General features: G+C 37.2%; 1 protein-coding gene across 28 annotated transcripts in view; it reads right to left on the bottom strand.

The window, feature by feature from the left end:
• Dlg2 (discs large MAGUK scaffold protein 2) overlaps positions 1 to 19,320 on the bottom strand; it is a 1,893,126-nt gene that overhangs the window by 113,345 nt on the left and 1,760,461 nt on the right. For all 28 annotated transcript variants that reach the window (XM_063256338.1, XM_063256340.1, XM_063256341.1 and 25 more), the window contains one exon: positions 18,871 to 18,985. In XM_063256338.1, the coding sequence (XP_063112408.1) occupies positions 18,871 to 18,985 (115 nt within the window). The remainder of the gene's footprint in view (positions 1 to 18,870; positions 18,986 to 19,320) is intronic.

The following is a 19,320-nucleotide window of genomic DNA, read 5'->3' as shown; positions in this document are numbered from 1 at the left end:
TAAGAGAAATACGTGCATATTTTCTCAAAAAGGTTTGTACAAGAACATATTCATAATAACCTCAAATCAAAAATAGTCCAAATATTCTGCAACACAAAAAGTAAAAAATTGCAAAAAAATAATCTATAAGGGAATAAAATAAGAGACCACTGAAATACAAATCAATATGGATATTCCTAAAAACATTAAGTCAATTTAAACAATACACACACACACACACACACACACACACACACACACAAAAGAACAAAGACTATATGAATACATCCACACGTAATTCAAGCATAGGCCAAAATAATATGTAGTACAAAATTCAGAATAGTGGTTACCTCTCAGGGTGGAGGTTGGAGCCTTAGATTGACCAGAATGAGCCTGAGGAATCTTTACAGGAGGTTGGTAAATTCTGTATCTTGATCTGGGTGGTGACTATATAGATATATAGACTTACTAAAATCTCTTGACCTGTAAATTTCATTGTATGCAATTGTGCTTCAAATACAAGGATCAGAACGAACACACACACACATCCTTTTCAGGTACTATAGCCGGTTCTAACACAAGAACTAAAAGTAAAGTTGGTGTGCTATTTATTTGTTGAGGCAGCAAGCTAATGGATGAAGGAATTTTCTTTTATTTATAGCACTACAATTATAATTTAAAATTTAACAAATCGTAGTGGAGTTCTGTTACACAACCTAGGATATCCCATTAATTTTCCCAACATGTCAAACTGTTCATAAACAGGAATTGCACACACGTTCCCATTCTGAACTCCCTGCTGTTCAAGAACATTCTTTCTTGCCAACAGAGTGATCATAAGCAGCCAGCATGTTCAAACAACACCATTTTAAAGTAAAATATTAGTTTGAACCATGTGAAATCTTGAGAAGTTCATACGGTTCAATCTAATATTTACATCAAATCAAGGGGTGAGCTAAATTGAGAAGAAAATGAGCAAAAAAGGAGCAGGCAAGATGAGTCTTTGCACAGGTCTGGTTTCTTCCGCCATGGGCACAAATGGCTCACATATCAGGCTAAGCTGACAAAATTTTCGAGCCAGGCAGTCCTTCAGCACACACATACCTCACTACCCATCCCAGCCCAAGATAACCACCCCCAGCCTTGTGCCCAGTATGCCCTGGCAGGGGTCCAGATGCCCCGATGTTCTTGGTCCAACAGGTTTACTGCTAATCTGATACTCAGCTTTCTTGGCTCCAAGCACAGTTAGGGCAGGTGGAGGAGCCCAGGGAGCTTGAGGTGACAGAACTTTGAAATTTCCAGTTAAGCTGGCTTGAATTTTATAGCCACAATATAAAAAAAGGAGAATTTAATCTCTGAAAATCACCTATCAACTGACTTTAAATCCCAAAATAAGAATACATTTCCTGCTATTGACAGTAACTGATAAATGTGCAAGGGTGTGTGTGGATCTTTGTATGCCCATCTGCTTCCCTATGCCAATATTAAGTTGAAATAACCTATAATTTTAAATGCATGAGGTATAATCCTTTTTTAGGCCAGCAAAGAAATTCCTATTAAAGTAGCTTCTAAACTAGCTATAATTTTCTATTAGATTATCCTCCTTAAGTCAGAATTACTTCTCATGTGCAATGGAATTAAGTTTTGGGGGGCAAAAACTGCCACATGGATGCATCAATAGGGTATTGGCCTCTCTGTAGGACACACAGTCAAATTTTAAAGGTTAGCAAGGCACTGGGAAAGTGGATAACTCTTCCCATAGCATCATTTTTTGATCCTGTAGTCTCCAGGTCTTTACTTCAAACATCTTACTAGAAAAAATAAAAAATAAAACACACACACACACATTCTGTTCAGAATTTCCTTTCCTCCTGTTCAATCTTTAAATTCACTCCAGGCTTCCAGGGTATGTAGCTCCCTTACAGCTCCCTGATTACTGTAGAATCAAAGAATGGGTAGATGCCTGGCTGGAGGGAACCTCAGTGATAACTTTGCCCTACATACATAAGTTACATGACAAATATCCCAGAGCCAGGATCAAAAGTGATTTGCAAAACACTACACTGCAACAAGAGTGATGCACCAACTCCTCAGGTCGGCCCACAGTGATGCTCAGATTTGTGTTAGCATATAAGTACTGTGAAGTGTGACTGGAAACAAGGTAAAAGGGGAATGAGGAAATATTTAAGAAGCTATAAAACTCTTATTTGACTGGTACCAAAGCAAATAAAAGAGAAAAAAAGAGAACTCTGGGAAATAGCAATAGAGCTACCAACTATTAAACAATTAAAGGATTGTAATCCAGTGGCATCTATAATGTAGCCAATGTTTACAACATATTCTATGTGTCTACAAGTATAGCAAGCATTTTAATGTATTATCTCATTTAATTGTTATGATTATCCAGTGAGGTGGTAATAATTATAGTAATAAATGGTAGCATTTGTCTACTGTATAGCCAGCACACTGTGGTAAGCACTTTATAAACAATACCTGATTTCATTTAAGCAACATGATTGTGAGGTTAATACTGTTTTTATGCAAAGAAGAAAGATGGGCAATCTAAGATTTACAGATAAATAACTCTTCCAGGATCACATAACTGATAAACAGAAGAGTCAAATTAAAACTCAGGTCGCCTGATTAAAGAACCTAGGATTTTTCTGAATGTATTATTATTCTAGCTCTGAGTATGTATTGCTTAAAAATTAACACAAAACTATTGCTGCATCAATGTTCCTGGTCTTTTATTTTCCTCAGAGATAACTAGATCCAACATAAAAGCCAGTATCTTATAAAAATAAAATAATTACCTAATCTATTTATGTTGCAAGCTGGAATGAATCACAATTTTGGCATTACACCTAGAACTGGTACTTGTGGTATTTTTTTTAATCGTGTGTTTTAGCACTGAGGAAGTAATTGCACAGTCCTTATCGAGTGTAAAAGGAATTGGGTTTAATGTATGTTTATTCAGAGAGAAGAAAGGAGATACAGTGGAAACAGACTGGGTGGGGTGTTGAGAAAGGAAGGAGGAACCGTGGGGCAATATGGCAACATGATGGAAAGGTGGCATACACACTCACTACTTCTAGGGTTCTGTGGGAGATCATGCCATTTAATAATTTCATCACCGTAATTTTAAAAATCAGTAGTCATGGTAACCAAGTCTATTAGTGATGCATGCTATTAAAAAAAAAGTGATGGCTGGTCGTAGAAAAACTGACAAGCTTTGTTCTTTGCTTTTGAAATTCAAGGCCTTATTTACATACACTCAGCTACAACAGGGAATTTTTTTATTAAAAGAGATTTTTATACCTATCTGTACATAAAAATAGGAATATTTGAATAAGAACTTGTCTTATTCTAGCTAATTTACTAGCTAGAAAAGAAAACCCACTGAATGGCACTAAATGATTTAACTGAAGTTAATTTTATTCCCTGGAGTGGCATTTGATTCTTCTTCCTTGGCCTCTGCAGCGGTAAGGTGGTGCGATTTTGCACTGAAGGGTAGCAACAGGGGATCCTATGGGCTTGTTTCCAGATGGCAAGCTGGAAAGTCAAGTTGATTTAATAGCTATTGAAAGCCCATTTTTTCCTGCTTTCTGGATGTCAAAGAGCCAGGCTACATGCAGCTTTTTTGGAAGAGAAGCAGTATGTGTGGGGATGAAGCATGCTTTTGGAGGAGGGGAGAGAGATGTTTTTATACTCATCTGTCTATCTGCCCCACTACCCCTTCCCCACTCTAAGGGTAGGCACAGAACTAGATGCTTTATAAAAACATATGCAAAGACTAGAACAGAATCATAAAGAGTCACATCTGGGGTGAATGCTGACTATACCTGTGTGATTCAGATTAGGCTTCTCACCTCTGAGAACTCCAGTTTCTTCAGTATAAAAGGACATCGGTAATATTATCTCATTTCCCAATGAATTGGGTGGGAATTAAATGAGAAAGTGCCTAACACATAGTCAGACATGATAAGTAGCAGGCATATTAAATGCTATCATTTCCATACCACGTAAAAGAAAACGACACTTGAAAGAGGTGAGCAATTTATACAAGATCTCAAATATAGTAATTGTTGGAGACAAGACCCTAGAAGCATGAGAAAAACGTCTTCCTCACAGCAGCATGTTTTCATTTAATAAGCTCATAATGGATTATACTTTTTTTTTTTTTTGTCTTTTTCCTTTTTATCGGTACCGGGAATCGAACTCACAACTGCCTGCTTGGAAGGCAAGGGCTTATGCCGCTGAGCTAAATCTCCAGCCCCAATAAGCTCATAATGGAAAACAGTCACCTAAATGTGGAATTTTTTACAGTCACAGCCACCAAAGTGTTATGAGAGGGGCATAGGTGTGGACCAGGAGAAAGTGGTTCCTGATTGGGTTTGGAAAACCCACTAAGACCCTCTTAGAATGGGAAGATCAGGAGACCTTATAGAGATTAAAGGCCTATGCAAAGGAAAGGAGGAAAAAAAGAGCAAGATGCTCTATGAGGCCCTACCCTAGGGCCTTCAGGGGAGGTGACAGAGGTGCAGAAGTTGAATCAAGATGGTCTTCTTGACCTATGAGGTGACTAGCAGCCATGGATGTGTTTTAAATAGATAGCTAAACTCAAGGGTTAAAATGCTGAAAGTGAATCACACTTGAATCCTTTCCATTTTCACTTGGAAACAGAACATCCTTCTCACCAGGCAGGCTCAGCTAGTGTTTCCATGCCAACCAATTGCTGAGGCCTGGAATAGGCTAAATCGAAGGCGGGGAAGTGGCACAGGTAAAGAAGAGAGAACAGGAAAAGGCCAGGGTCAAACTGCTGCAGAGGTGGGCTGCAGCCAGAGGAGAAGGTAGTGTACTACAAAGTAAAGAGAGAGAAGCGGCAAGAACCAGGAAGATGGTTGGATACATCTAGCTGTATACCTGAATTAACTATTAACAGTAAAGCCGGGCAGTGCTACACACACACACACACACACACACACACACACACACACACACGCTCAAGCACATGCACGCACATGCATATACACATGATTTTTAAAAACTTAAACATAAGCTGAGAAACTAAACAAAGTTGAAAAAAGAAAAGAAAAAAGAAAGGGAGAAGAGAAGGAAGCACCACCAAAGATGACTCCCTGCCTCTTCGTCCTACAAAAATGTACAACTTCTTTTGGACAAACTACACTGGCCTTCTAAAATCTCGGTATTTCCCAGCCCACACATCTCCCCAGCAGATCGTGGAGCAGATTGGGAGTAACAGCTTATCATTTTCATCTGCTTTTTTGCAGCTGACCATCACTTAACCCTTGAGGGTATGTCTGATCCCTCTTTTTACCTCTGTCTAAATCCTGTGTAGAATTTTGTAATTAATAGTCACTAAGAACAATTTAAATCTCATAGTCTCTCCAAACAGCCTCTGTGTTATACACTATTCAGTTCACATCAGATTGTATTCATGGCCTCAGATAACTGCATACATCTTTTTAATGGAAGTATTTGATTATGGATCTGAAAGGCCAAATCTGTATCTTCAAGAAATTAAGAGTGTAAAGTGGGGAGAATTAAGGTTAGCAAACTGGTCTGATATAATACAAAATACAACATTTTAAAATACAATGAAAAAAGTCCATAATGTGATATTTCTTAAAAAGAATCTGTTTTTCCCAAACTCATCAATTGTATAAATTTGTACATTTTTTGAATACTAACTAAACCTTAGCAAAGCTATTTTAAAAGTCTAGTTTGAAAATGTAAAAATAATAATGTACATGAAAGATAAGTGTATAAATTTTAAAATTATGTAACATATTTTAAAAATATTTTAAAATTGCATTACAAACTTAATGCAAAATTTTGTATTTTTTTAATAAATCACTTAGAAGCATCACTTAGAAGCATGAACTACAGAGATGATATAAAAGAAAGTACAAGGTCATAAAGAAAAATTTAAAAGATGGCTTTCTTTAAGAAAAGCACATTTAAGACATGCATCTCAAGGATTTTAAGATTACTTAAGACAAAATTTTTAGAATGAAATAATTTACCTATCACACTTGTTTACCTTAATATTTTAGTTCTAAGGTTAAAGTTGTATTTATAGAACTGGGTGTGGTGGCTCACAAAGCCATAACCCAGCACTTTGCAGGCTGAGGCAGGAGGATTGCTGCCAGTTTGAGGCTAGATGGGCTCTAGAGTGATCTCAAACCCAGCTTTAACTTCATAGTAGGACATAGTCTCAAACCAAACCAAAGCAAACCATGCCAGGTAGTACATAAAGAGAAATATGCAGTCTATCTAGCAATGTTTTAAAAAATATAAATTTATAAAATTGAGGACTTTATGTTATTTTTTGCCATTAAAATGTCCTTTCTTGTGTAAACTAATGGTGATAATACTTAAAATACATATTATAACTAGCTTTTGTACTATTTTTAAGAGCTTTCATTTAATGAAATTAAGTTATCACTACCATGTTAGTTCCTTTGCTTTTTGTTAGTTTGTTTTTAGAATCAAATGTTTCTGGTCAGGATAAGTTCTATGCATCAGAATTTAGGCAAAGCTGCATGAACACCCAAGAGGTATAAATGACTTCCAAAGCACTGTGAGGCATTTTCATGCATTTTCTTCAGAATGTAGGATTGAGGAGGAAAGGATTTTTGCAGAACATGAAGACTAAATGTACTGCCGGTGTGAGATAAATGTGATATAACGATGCTGCTTTACTGTTGAAAGGTTTACCTCAGTGGAGATAGATGACTCCAGGATGACTATTGCAAGCTCAGAAAGTGGAAATTTAAAATTTCTCAAGCATAAGAGGACTGAAAAATTACATTATTATGTAACATAAAAGTAGGCATGTAGGTGATTTATATAAAGTACTGTATTAGGTAAGAAATAAGGCTTAAATTCTGGAAAATATTCTCAATGATCTTGTGTGTCTTTTTTACACTCCTAGATTATGTGCAAAAAAAAAAAAAAAAAAAAAAAAAGAGCACACATGCATTCAGTTTATAGCAAAACAACCTAAAACCAGGTGTCAGCAAGGACAGATTTATGCAAGTGTAATCTTTATTGCACATGGTCTCATACTTCATATGGTTTCTCCATCTTGATATTCACAATGTTTGAACAAGGAATCTTGCATTTTCATTTGTACTGGGGCTTGAAATTGATGTAGTATGTGCTAGAAGTCAAACTGCAAATCCTGTTCAGGAAATTATGTGTGACAGGAACGTCAACTGTACCCTTTAACTCTGCTTTGTATATGGAGAGCTATCTTGACTCTGGACTCTATTGGCAGAGAAGAGACAGGAACCTTATCTCACATTTGTGGACACTGGCTCAATCTAATTGCAAATCCACACGCTCTGAGTACCCTCATACTAGAATGTAAAATCTAAGGGGAGTGCATAATATTCAACTGTTCACTCAAAATTTAGTAATACATAATAAGTACTATTAAGAGTATGACAATAAACAAAATATTATGCAAATCCTAGAAAAGCATTCATTGAGTTGTGGGTTCATATATTTAAACAGGGGAGGCTGAGTCAAGGTGCTTTACTGTACCTGGAGAAGAGTGGATAGCTTACTTCTCTCAACTTCAGACTGCTCATCTGAAAACTTTGACCTCCAATAAAATGTTCAACACAGTCCTATTGCACGGAAGCTAGGGATATAGGACAGCATTTTTTTTAGTTCCAATTTAGCCTCTGATAGTAAAATTGAAACCTGGTTTCAGTGTTCTCTTTTCTACAATAGGAATAATAGTAGCACTTACCTTATAGGGGTTTTGTGAGAATTAAATAAAATAATCAGTCTAAGGTACTTAAAAAAACTGGAATAAAATAGGCAATTTTTATAGCTGCTTATTATTTTAAAATGTGTGTGAATATTCACTATTGTTGTTATTCTTACTAAGTTTAATAAAAAGGAAAATGATTTTGAAGTACAACACATAATAAATGTAAGTTTGATTGGTCAAATGAGCTGTTAAAATTTAATCTGAGAGGCTAAGGCTCTTTCTTAACATGTACAAGTCCCTAGGTTCAATCCCCAAACAAAAAACAAACCAAAAACCAATTGATATTTATTCAGGATAATTACTGAAAAGGATGGCTTATTTATTTGAATTTTTGTTACCAAGGGAACTGTTTTCAAAGTATGAAGAAATCAAACAAAATTTTATATACAGTTAAACTCTCTCCAACCTACTCGCATTTGTAATGTAGCGATTACTACATAGCCCTGTACTGAGGTAGACTAGAGTTTCCATCCTCAAGGCCCCCATGGTGAAGGGAGCAATGGGCTCCACAGGTAGGAGAGAGTGCTTAGGCTGGAGGAAGGCAGTTTATACAGGGCAGGAGATCAGGTGCTTCACTCCACAGTCCTTGCTGGTTTTCTTGGTACACTTTTCTATTTAAACATTGTGTTCAATTAGTCACACAAAAATTCACTCAAGGAGTATTCAATTCTTACAATATGTCAAGCATTGTCAAATATGACGGTCAAAGGACAAATGTCTGTTTATTCCCTTGCACCTAATTTATATCTCATGAATAGTTTTACTATTCATGGTAATAGTAAAAGAGAGTGTGCTCTCTTTTTACCTGATCTATCTGTGAGCACTTTGTGCTCCTCCTGGAATTTTGCCTTTTCCAGCAAAAGCTGTCTGACTTATTCTAGTAACTGTATATAAGGTTAAGCACCTCCTCTGGAGATTAGAGACTTCTAGAAATATGATTATTATATGTGGAGGGTCAAGAAGCAGAATTCAGGTTAGTAGAGTGATCTCTGAGGTTCTTACAGGTAGAAAAGATGTTCTCTTAATCCTTTTTTTTTAAATCCCTAGAGCCTAGTACAGTATGAAATAGATGATTATGGTTCTAGCAAAGTTTTACTGGATGGATGGATAAACGAACTTTAAGCCAACCATTAAAAACAGTACAATCTGGATTCTAGATCTTATCATACAGGGACAGAGAGGGAAATGCATGACCAAAGAAGGGTCACCCATGTTATTTTTGTTCCTTTTCCATAGAAATCTAAAAATTAGTGGCAGACTGTGATTTTAGGACAAAAGGAAAATTCTCCCAGATACTGAAAGACTCCTCCTTCTTTCTATTTCTAGCATAAAATTAGTTGCCTGAAAACAAAGCCTCTCATTCAATAATTACGATGCAATTAAAAATGCAAATGACTAAAGGAGTGAAATTTAATACTAATGAGTCTCAAAGTATAAATGAAATACCAAAATCTGTTTTGCTTTAAAGAATGTGCCAGTTTAGAAGGGAGATTCTAAAAAAAAAAAAAAAAAGAAGGGAGATTCTAAGCACTTAGAGGGATAAAGGAACTTCCTTCTTATCAAACAAATCCTACAGAGAATCTTCTTTCAGAAACTTGGTTTAACTTAATCCAAACAAAAAGCCTGTGAACTAGGTATTATGCCCATCTTACAAATGAGATAGCTAAGATTTTATATCTGATAAACTGTAAATCCTGGACTAGACGCTGGGTCTATTTTGAGGAAGTCAACTTAAAAGTACAGAACCAATGAAGTTCTATTGATGTGAATTTACTCAGGCTCTCTGCAAGATCAACTTCCGCTTCACTGTGTAACAACAGTAAAATAAGCATGATCTTTCCTGAGAGGCATACCTGGTGTCATGGTTTAGATCAAGACTGACTAACAAAACTCTCACACACTCAGAGACAGGCTTTGGAAGGTGATTGGATCACAGCTGCCTGATAGGAGGTGGGACCTGGTTGAAGGGAAGCCCTGGGGCATGACAGGAAGTGTGCATCTCCCTTCCTGGTGTCTTCCTTTGCTCTCTGCTTCTTGGTGACCATTCCATGAACAGCTGTCTTTCCTGTCAGGCCATTCGACCAAGCCATTTCCGTCTTGGGGTCAGCTCACTGATGATGGCCTGAAATGTGGGTCAAAATAAACCTCAATTTCTTTAAATTTTGGGTGTTAGGTATTTTGTTCCAACAACAAGGGCAGTAATTAATATACCTGGTAAAGCATTTGGCTCAGCCACATAGCGCTTTATTTTCAAATCCTTTGAATTATCTACAAATCTGCTTCTTCCTCTGTAGAATGAAGATAACAATTACATCCATGTCACAGTACTAGTGTGAGGTTTAAATCCAGTCAAGCAGTGAAGTGTATGAGTTTTTGGGCCCCTCATTGTGTGTCCCATATTTTCCCTGTGGAATTTGCAAAGCTCTCCTCACTTCTCTTCTTTCCTATCTAGACTTTCTGCTTCATCCTGTTAAATTGTTTTTGGCATATTAGCATGGTCTCTCCCTCATGACCAGCAGTAGAATTTTAAGAGAGTTTCTGAACTCAGTATTTTTATTTCCAATTCTGCTGCAACATACCATTTTTAATAAACTTCTGAGTAAATAAATGAGGATGCTGTAAATAAGAATATATGAAGCCCGCAGGGCTGGAGATTTAGCTCAGCGGCATAAGCGCCTGCCTTGTAAGCAGGCAGTCGTGAATTCAATCCCTGGTACTGATAAAAAGGAAAAAGAAAAAAAAAAAAAAGAATATATGAATGGATAAATGAGAGGCAGTACAATTACTATTGTTAGCTAATCCTGTGTCAAGAACTAGGCAGAAAGATGCACACAGCTGACTGTAACACTTTCTTGGAATAGTGGCTGAGACAATGTTGAGCCCAAGGCTGGAGGGAAGGAGATACAAATCCAGATCTTACCGTCATTTCTAAATATGAAATCCATAGGCAAGTGACACTGGAAGCAGTTGTACTACTGGAGTGAATTTCCCTGCCAGGCTCCATTCCACACTCTTCCCTGCCATGCCAGGCTCCTGACCAGGACTTCAGAGGTATAGGTAGTAGAATAAAAATATACACTACTATTCAAAGAAGAAAAGTACCCAGAGATCCTTTCACTTAAATGATGGTGTACCTTTCCCTTTACATCAAAATCAATCAGGCAGGAACAATCTTTCCCCAAATAATAGCACACCAGAGTAAAATGTCCTAGGTGGGCTTTGTTTCCTCAAGCAGCTGCCAATGTAACTTCCAGCTTGGGTTCCCAGGAATAGAATGACTAATTGTATTGAAAATGAGGTTAAAAAAAAAAAAAAAAAAAAAAAAAAAAAAAAAAAAAAAGAAAATGAGGTTTGCCCTGGGCCTTACCCTTACCCCAGTTCTCCTCACTACAAAGGTGTAGCCTGTATGTACAAATGTTAAGTCTATTTCAAATTTGGCCCCAATTAAAAAAGAATCACAGAGTGCAGAGAACAAATGAAGCAGGTTGAAAGGCCCTGGAGTACAAGTGTTTCCCGGCACCCTGGCCCCAGCAGGCAGTGCTGTGGCCTGAGGACACACACAGACTTTAAACATGTGCTATTGGACTTCCATAGAATTGTCAAAGATGTTGGCTTTTACTGTAATATTTTCCTTCACATTTGCATAGGAAGATATACTTGGAAGTTACTAATTTATTCACATCATAAATAAGAGACTTCTTTATTTCAAACACTGTGATATAAAGCAATAAAGACATAATAAATTTAAGATATTCACTGGTATTTACAGGTCCAATACAGCACACTCCCATTAGCTCAAGAAGCTTTATGGTGACGCTTCCATAAGGACTAGAGTGGTCACTATTTTAAGATTAGTTTCAAATACTGGTGATCCTCTAACAAATTTCATTGCAGAAGGCCATATAGGCATATTGTAAGGATTAAAAGAGGGTAGTAATTGCAAGGCACATAGCACAAGAAGTATTAGGGAACAATGCTTACAATATCGATCTCCATACTATATGAATTGTCTACAGATCTGGGCTATGAGTATCTTGAAGGAAAGACATTTGTGTTTTTCTCCATCTCTGTAGCCTTAATCTCTACCTCAGACTGGCACATTGTAGAAAAGTACAAATCCCATGTTTATTGAATTAAAAAATCACCACAGTAATGAATCCATTTATGGAAATATTACATTAAACAATAAGGTAAGAGGCTAATCTGAGTACATGTGTCATGTTATAGCCTTTGAAGCAAAAACTGTCTTAGGAATAGTAAATGTGAGTAAAATATGGACTTAGAGCAAATGTAAAGGAATCTTTCAAAACAGATTGTGAGCAGAGGCTAGGAAAGGAGCAAATGCATAAAGGAAATAGAAAGAAGCATGTGGTAATGGACACTGGTGACCCCTACGAAGAGGGGGCAGTCATACACGTAGTGAGTCTTTTTACGTTATGGCTCTTACTGAATTCTTTCCCTGGGCAGACTCTTGTTTGGGTGAAGAAACATCTGATGAATTGACAGAAGTGGGCATTCTGAAGCCCTTTAGACTTCATGAGGTGTAGAGAAGTGAGTATCTGAAAGGTCATCTGCGTTCCTCTGCTTGTTGAAGGGGGAAAAAAATGAAAGGAGAGGCTCATTCCACTGCTGCAAAACAATGAGTGTTCACAACCCATCCTACGGTCTCCGCGTCCTGCCGGGGAAAGAGGGCTTTTATAAAAATCCATGGTGCGTAGTGCCGATATTTTACTCACTGCTTCCTTGTGTCAGGTATTTAAAGGCAGTATTTTATTTAATCCTTGCGACTACTGATTTCCATTTTCACAGATAAACTAAGTAAAAAGGGACTATTTATCCAACGTCACAGAACCAGTAGGCAACAATATTATGATTCAAAAGATGTTCTATCTTTTGGAATCTGGAAACTGCTCTTAGACCCAATGCTATTTTAAAACAGAACCTGAAAGTCTGTTCCTATGTCTAGTCTAGTTCTGTGATCTGGTAGAAACCATTTAAAATCTCTGAAGTTGTTTCTTTATCTTTAAAATGAAGCAATATTGCCTGGCTAATAGAATTTTTTTAAGAAATACATGAGATAGGGCTGGGGATTTAGCTCAGTGGCATAAGTACCTGCCTTGCAAGCAGGCAGTCGTGAGTTCGATCCCTGGTACCAAAAAAAAAAAAAAAAAAAAAAAAAAAAATATATATATATATATATATATATATATATATATATTAGTAAAAATAAAATACCAGCATAATAGGTGCTAAAAAAAAACACGATAAGTATTCCTTTAAGTTCTGTGTCCAAATCTGTGTCAAAAACAGCTGATTTTCAAGAAGATACAAGCGAGGGCCTAGAGGTCCCTAAGATACTCACTGTAACAGAATGAAGTTGCCTTTTCCTGCTTGTCTGTGTGGTGTGTAACAGGCCTGGAACCTTCTTCTTGTCTACTATCTATAAGCTATAAATCATGGCCTATCACTGAGCTACTAAATCAAGTTAATGAGTTGTGACTATCCCTTAAGAACGAGAGGCAGTCATAGAATGGAAAATAACAATGTATTATATACATAAAAAGCATGTTAGCATTACTCAAAAATTTTCTTTCACCTTTATTTGTGTGTCATGATAAAGAATGTATTTCATTTTTTGGTCAAAAGACTTGAAAGTCTCTAGGTTAAATATAAGACCTTCAAGAGTCAATTTAGATATTCCTACATTAAGAAGCAATCAAGACTTCAGTGCCAACTAAGGAGTTTTTCAAACATTGCATTTAACTGTCTTCCCCTTGCTCCGACCAGATGTGAATTTCATGTGAATAGGAAACATGCGAGTGACTGATGAGTGTTCACGATCTATTATAGGTTCAGACATACAACATACACTCAGAAGATGCTTCACAAATAAACCATGGCAATCATAGCTCCGAGATCATTATTACTATCATTATTATTGTTATTGCACTGTGGAGGTTAAACCCAGGGCCTCTCAGGTGCTAAGGTAAACACTCTACTCCTGAGCTCTATCTCTAACTCTGTAGCAGTGGTTTTTACATCTGACTTCACATCAGGGAAGTTACTTGTATGAACTCTCAAATTTGGCATCTTTAATTAACAAAAAGAACAAGGATGAAATTTTTCTTTCATGTTTTTTCCTATGACCTTTTATTCTGACATTGATGGACTTATTAACATTTTTTTCTAGCTTTCTCCAATCTGCTGGTTTCTTGGGTGCTGTAACTTTCTCTTATCAAAAGTCAAGGATTGTTGTTTAACTACCTGCACTTTTATGTGAATTTAATCCCTTATATCTCTGACCTTAGTAGCATTTATATATAAATGGATGCCCCTTGAGACTATAATGTTAAGTAAAATAAATCAGCTTAAACACATGGTTTCTCTTATACAAGAAGATCAAAACATAAATAAAAAGCAAAGCAGAAGATAGGTACTAGGAAATTGGGAAATAAATGTTTTGCAAATAGAAAGGGGACCAAGAGTTGGAAGGAAGAGAGGCAAAGAGAATGAAAAAATTGGGATGTGTTATGGACATCAACTCCCATGAGCAACGCAAACATTACTTACTGCAAATATATGCTAAAAATAAAAGTGCATCACTGCAGCAGAAAAAGGCTTGTTCTCTATTAAACCAGCTGTGGCTTTAGAGGAGGGCTTGTTTTTGAAGATGAACTTAGGAACTCACTTCGCTGAGGCAGCTGGCTACTCTTTTTCCATGCGGAAAATCTCAAAACACCTGCAGCAAAACCCTAACCCAGAAGCACACAACCCTCAATGGACCTATCCTGGAAGCCCTGATGATGTAGTTTGTAGTTTGATAGTATTTGGAAAAATATTTTATTCATATTTTTAACACTTTATTTTACTTTTTTTTTCTTTTTGTAGTCCTACAAATCAAACCTAGGGCCTTTCTTATGCTAGACATGCACTGTCCTACTGAGTTACATGCCTAGCTTCATTTTGCCTGCTTTTAAGGTTCTATAACACTGTCAGCTCATGGAATATCTGATCCAGGGAGCCCATAAACCAACGTGTCCAAATTATACCTATAGAACATGTACAACCAACCATCGATTCCATTCATGTAGTGTTACAAAAGGATGTTAAGCACTTCACACAAAAGGTTATTTTTTTTTACACTTTTTTTTTTCTTTTTTATCGGTACTGGGGATCGAACTCACGACTGCCTGCTTGCAAGGCAGGTGCTTATGCCGCTGAGCTAAATCCCCAGTCCCCACACAAAAGGTTAAAAGGAAGAAAACAAGTACAAATATTTTGGGAAAACAGAGAAGGTTGCCTTCCGTTTAAAACACTCCTTGTCTCAGAGAGTACTGGTCACCTTTCCCTGTCTTTAGGGTTTCATGCAAATAAATTGCTCCACCTGCAAGGATCATTTCTAGCAGAGGAGTGAGGCCAGGTACTGTGAGATTTTCAGAAGATACAACCTTTCCAATGTGGCCAGAGTGAGAATGGGAGTGTGACTTTGTGTGTGTGTGTGTGTGTGTGTGTGTGTGTGTGTGTGTGTGTGCATTCATGCTCAAGATAGAGGGACAAGAGGAAGAGTAATTTTGCAGTGCAGCCAAGTATTATACTAAGCTAAATGGTTTACTACAGAGCTAAGAAGCTGATTGATTATTTCTTATTTAGATTTTGGCCTCATGGAAAAGTATGAATAATACCAAGAAGAACACATATCCTATAGCATGGTTTATCGTGTATAAAAACCTCAGAGGATTGTGTTTCAATTTCTTCTCTCACTTGGATTAATTTATTCCTTAATCCAAGAGGCCAGTGCAGTGCGGATGGCAGCAGACTGGGGATCACAGCTAAGGTACATTTGGTCTCTGAAACCCCATCAGCTAAAATCTATGAAGAGGAAAATGATGAGGGAGAATATGGGGCTGAGGGTAGGAGACTCTGCCACAAATATCTATAGGATTCTGGCCAGATGGGGTCTCAGTTTCTTTTTCTGCAAATTAAATTATAGACCCAGTGATAGCTAAGGTTCTTTCTTGCCCTAAAATCACATAAAGCTAAGCAAAATGAGGAGAGTAATACTCCAGACTGTCATTTTCAGATCAAAGAAACATACTTATCATTTTACATAGTCAGAGAAACCCTGCTACTAATGTAGTTAGAGAAAACAAGTTGACTTTCTAAAATAAGCACACAACAACTGCGGTAGATAAGGTAAGCACTCTATGAAAACGCTGGGGTCAAGACTGGCATTAAAAAAAAAAGACAAAGCTAGAATCCTAAGAACCCTTTTTGGTAAGAATTCTGTTTGGGTTTTGCTGGCCTGTGTTAGTTACTTCATTGCTGAAATAAAATACTTGATAGAATTAAGGAAGAGGAGGGTTATTTAGCTCACATTTTTTTAGAGGTTTCGGTCCATAATCAGTGGCTCCAAAGCAGGGTGGCATGGCAGAGAGGCAACGGTTCATGGTGTCAGAGATAGCAAAAGCAAGAAGAGAAGAGACCAAGCCTCTTTCCTTCCCTTACATTGTATGCAGGCTACCTGCCCTATGGTGGGTATAGCATCCACACCATCTCCAAACCCTCCTCTTGCAGGCTCAGGACATTTACAATGTGAAGACCCCTGGCCCCCTGCCTAGTCACTTAGTTAAACTTCTAAACTTCTCAAGCTGGGACAATGAAAAACATTCCAGAATGGTAGGGGCATGTTCCCTACGCCCTAGGATGTAGAACTGCTGAGTTACTTAGTTAAGCTTCTAGACTTCTCAAATTGACACAGTCCATTACACAATCATAACATAGTCCATTTCATGTTTCTTTTTTTTTTGTACCACAGATCAAATTCACCACCTTGCTTTTGCCAGGCAGGCGCTGTGCCACTGAGCTATATCCCTAGCCCTCGTGTTTTTTTTCTTTTCTCTGGTGTGTATGTGTGTGTGAGTGGGGAGGGGTTATTATCTCACATTGCATGAGAACAAGGCTCGAGGCTCTTAAATTCTTTCCTTCTAATCTTACTATCCATACCTGCCCCACATGCCCCTCTTACAATGGTTTAGATGTGGAAGTCCGTCTTCAGCTACTAAACATTAATAACTAAATATTTGCAAACCAAATACCATATATGTATATGGTAAGGATTTCAACTGGGACATTTCCTATAAAAAGTCAAGTTGTCTCTTTTTTTCCCTCCAGAAGAGAGAGTTGAATTCAGGGCTTTATCCCCTGCATTCCCTTCTTTCCTCTTTTTTCCTTTCCCTTCTCTTCCCTTCCCTTCCTTTCTCTTCTCTTCTCTTTCTCTCTCTCTTTTTTCTTTTCTCTTTCTTTCTTTCTTGACAGATCTTACCAAGTTGCTGCATTGCCTACACTAGGATTGAACATGTGGTCCTTCTGCTTTGGCCTCTCAGAGTGCTAGGATTACAGGTGTGTATCACTATGTCCTACTAGATATGTTTAAATTTCACTTAAAAGAGTTTCTTCCTTTTAATTGTCTCCAAATATTATCTTATTACTTCAAATCTTTATTCTATATACTTTCATTTGTCATTTTTGAGCATAAATATTTGATTAGAATTAATACCACCTTTACTTTGTGTAGTATCATACCTTCTCATTTAACTTTCCCTATCTTCCATAACTTAATTAAAAGCTATTACTAATATTTTATCAAATTTCTTCTAGTACCTAATTTTTAAACATTCTATTTTCTGAGATATCAACATTTAATAATTTTTTTCTAGTAGTTTCATTCCATAAAACTATTTAAATTTCACTAACTTATTTACATCTATCCTGTAAACTCTCATGTATTTTCCCTAATTGCTACTCAAAGCTAAAACATTTTAAGATTAAAACATATTTTATATCATTAAGACGCAGTTCCACCAAATATTAGAGCAAAAATAGGTTAATTTTTACTATGTTTGCAGTATCACTAACAACACAGTCTAGGGTGGTTCTGATAGTTTCTTTCATAGATTATAATGGAGTACATCAAAATAATTTTCTGAAATGCAATGCTGTCTACTTTACTGTTTGACTGTCCATCTCAGGGCTCCTGGAGGCTCTGCAGTGAGGAGTGCTCTTTGAGCAGCCATGACTATGCCTACTTAATATACATGAAAAATAACTTCGCAGCCAAGTGGATTCAAGAACAAGTTTAATTCAAACACATGATTTAAATTCTGTAACACAGATCTCCAACTAGGAAAAGAAAGCGAAATTTCAGGTCATGTGGACACAGGGGGAGTCAGACCAAATTCTGAGCCAGAGGAGGGAGTAGAGAATCAAAGCGTGTGGGTATGCCTCATCCAAACAGTGCATAGGTTCATTCTGACCATTTCCTCGGCGTCCCTTCTGCCCTTTTGCTTGTCAATACCTATAATATTTTAAAAGCCTGCTCAGCACTGATGAGGTCTGGAAGTAATACAGAACATACAGGAGGCTAGTGCTGGAAGAGGAGCACATTGCAGGTGAGACCTAAAGATCTGACTCAGAAGGGAGCTACAGGGATGGAAACTTAGAAGATATTTTGAGTTCAGTCATATTTTCCCCTGCCAAATTAACATGCTTTCTCAAGCAAGGAACAATGAAATTTTATGGTTTGAGAAGCAACTGGCAATGAAGTACCACAAAAGAAAGTCTTTCCACCAAAATGTTTAGAAAGAAACACTTGTCTATTTAGAAGAATATTGTTCATTTCAAACCAAAACATCAGTGTTAATACAGTCACTATCAAGAAAATTAAGAAATGATAAGGCACATTTTCTTCTCAGATTAATAGCAAACCCAAGGCTTTATGTTCAAGAAAAGCAACTATTTTACCAGAAAAGCAAATATTTCTTCTTGTCATTACTGCAACCTATGTTAAGAACTTTACTCTTCATGACACTGTTAAGTGATAACTTGATAAGAAAGAGTCTTTAGGCGATTTAATAACATTTCAGAAAGGACTTCTAAATGGAGAAACATAAGATCTTGCAGCAGCACATTAATTAGCATGAGCTAATTAGAATACATGTTCCATTCATATAAGGCACTGCTTTTGTTTCCCCAAGTAGGACAGCTCACAAAGTGCAGATCAGAATGTAAAATGCTCCATTGCCTACCTGACATACAGGGAGCGTTTCTGATTGGTTCGCAGGGACCCGGACCCGGAGCTCATGCTGTGGTTCATCATCTGCTCTCGCAGGTCATGGATTTTGGCCTCAAATCGAGCGTAGTCTGGGAATTAAAACAAAGATGACAGATTTGGTTCTGTTCCTTCAGAGACTTGGAAATGCTGCATAGCCATGGCAGCCGATTGCCCTGTCACTGGTTCCTTTGCCAAGCAACAGTGAGATGCTCAAATCAGGAAGAATATACTTGCTTAATATTTTTTATTCACAAATATTCACAAGAGGAAAAGAGAAATCCATTGCTTTTCAAGACATATAGTTGTTAAATCCCCAACCTGGAAAATATTCATGGTAAATGAGGTAAAATAAAGAAGAATGGAGAGAGAAGAGGGTGGATGTAGTTACAAATAGGCAACATGCAGCATTCTCGTGGTAATGGAA

The sequence above is a fragment of the Cavia porcellus genome, unplaced genomic scaffold (genome assembly GCF_034190915.1).
Source record: "Cavia porcellus strain 051 isolate PalLab524CR breed Dunkin Hartley unplaced genomic scaffold, mCavPor4.1 scaffold_9, whole genome shotgun sequence".
Lineage (NCBI taxonomy): Eukaryota > Metazoa > Chordata > Mammalia > Rodentia > Caviidae > Cavia > Cavia porcellus.
This window is presented reverse-complemented; position numbering and strand designations above follow the sequence as displayed.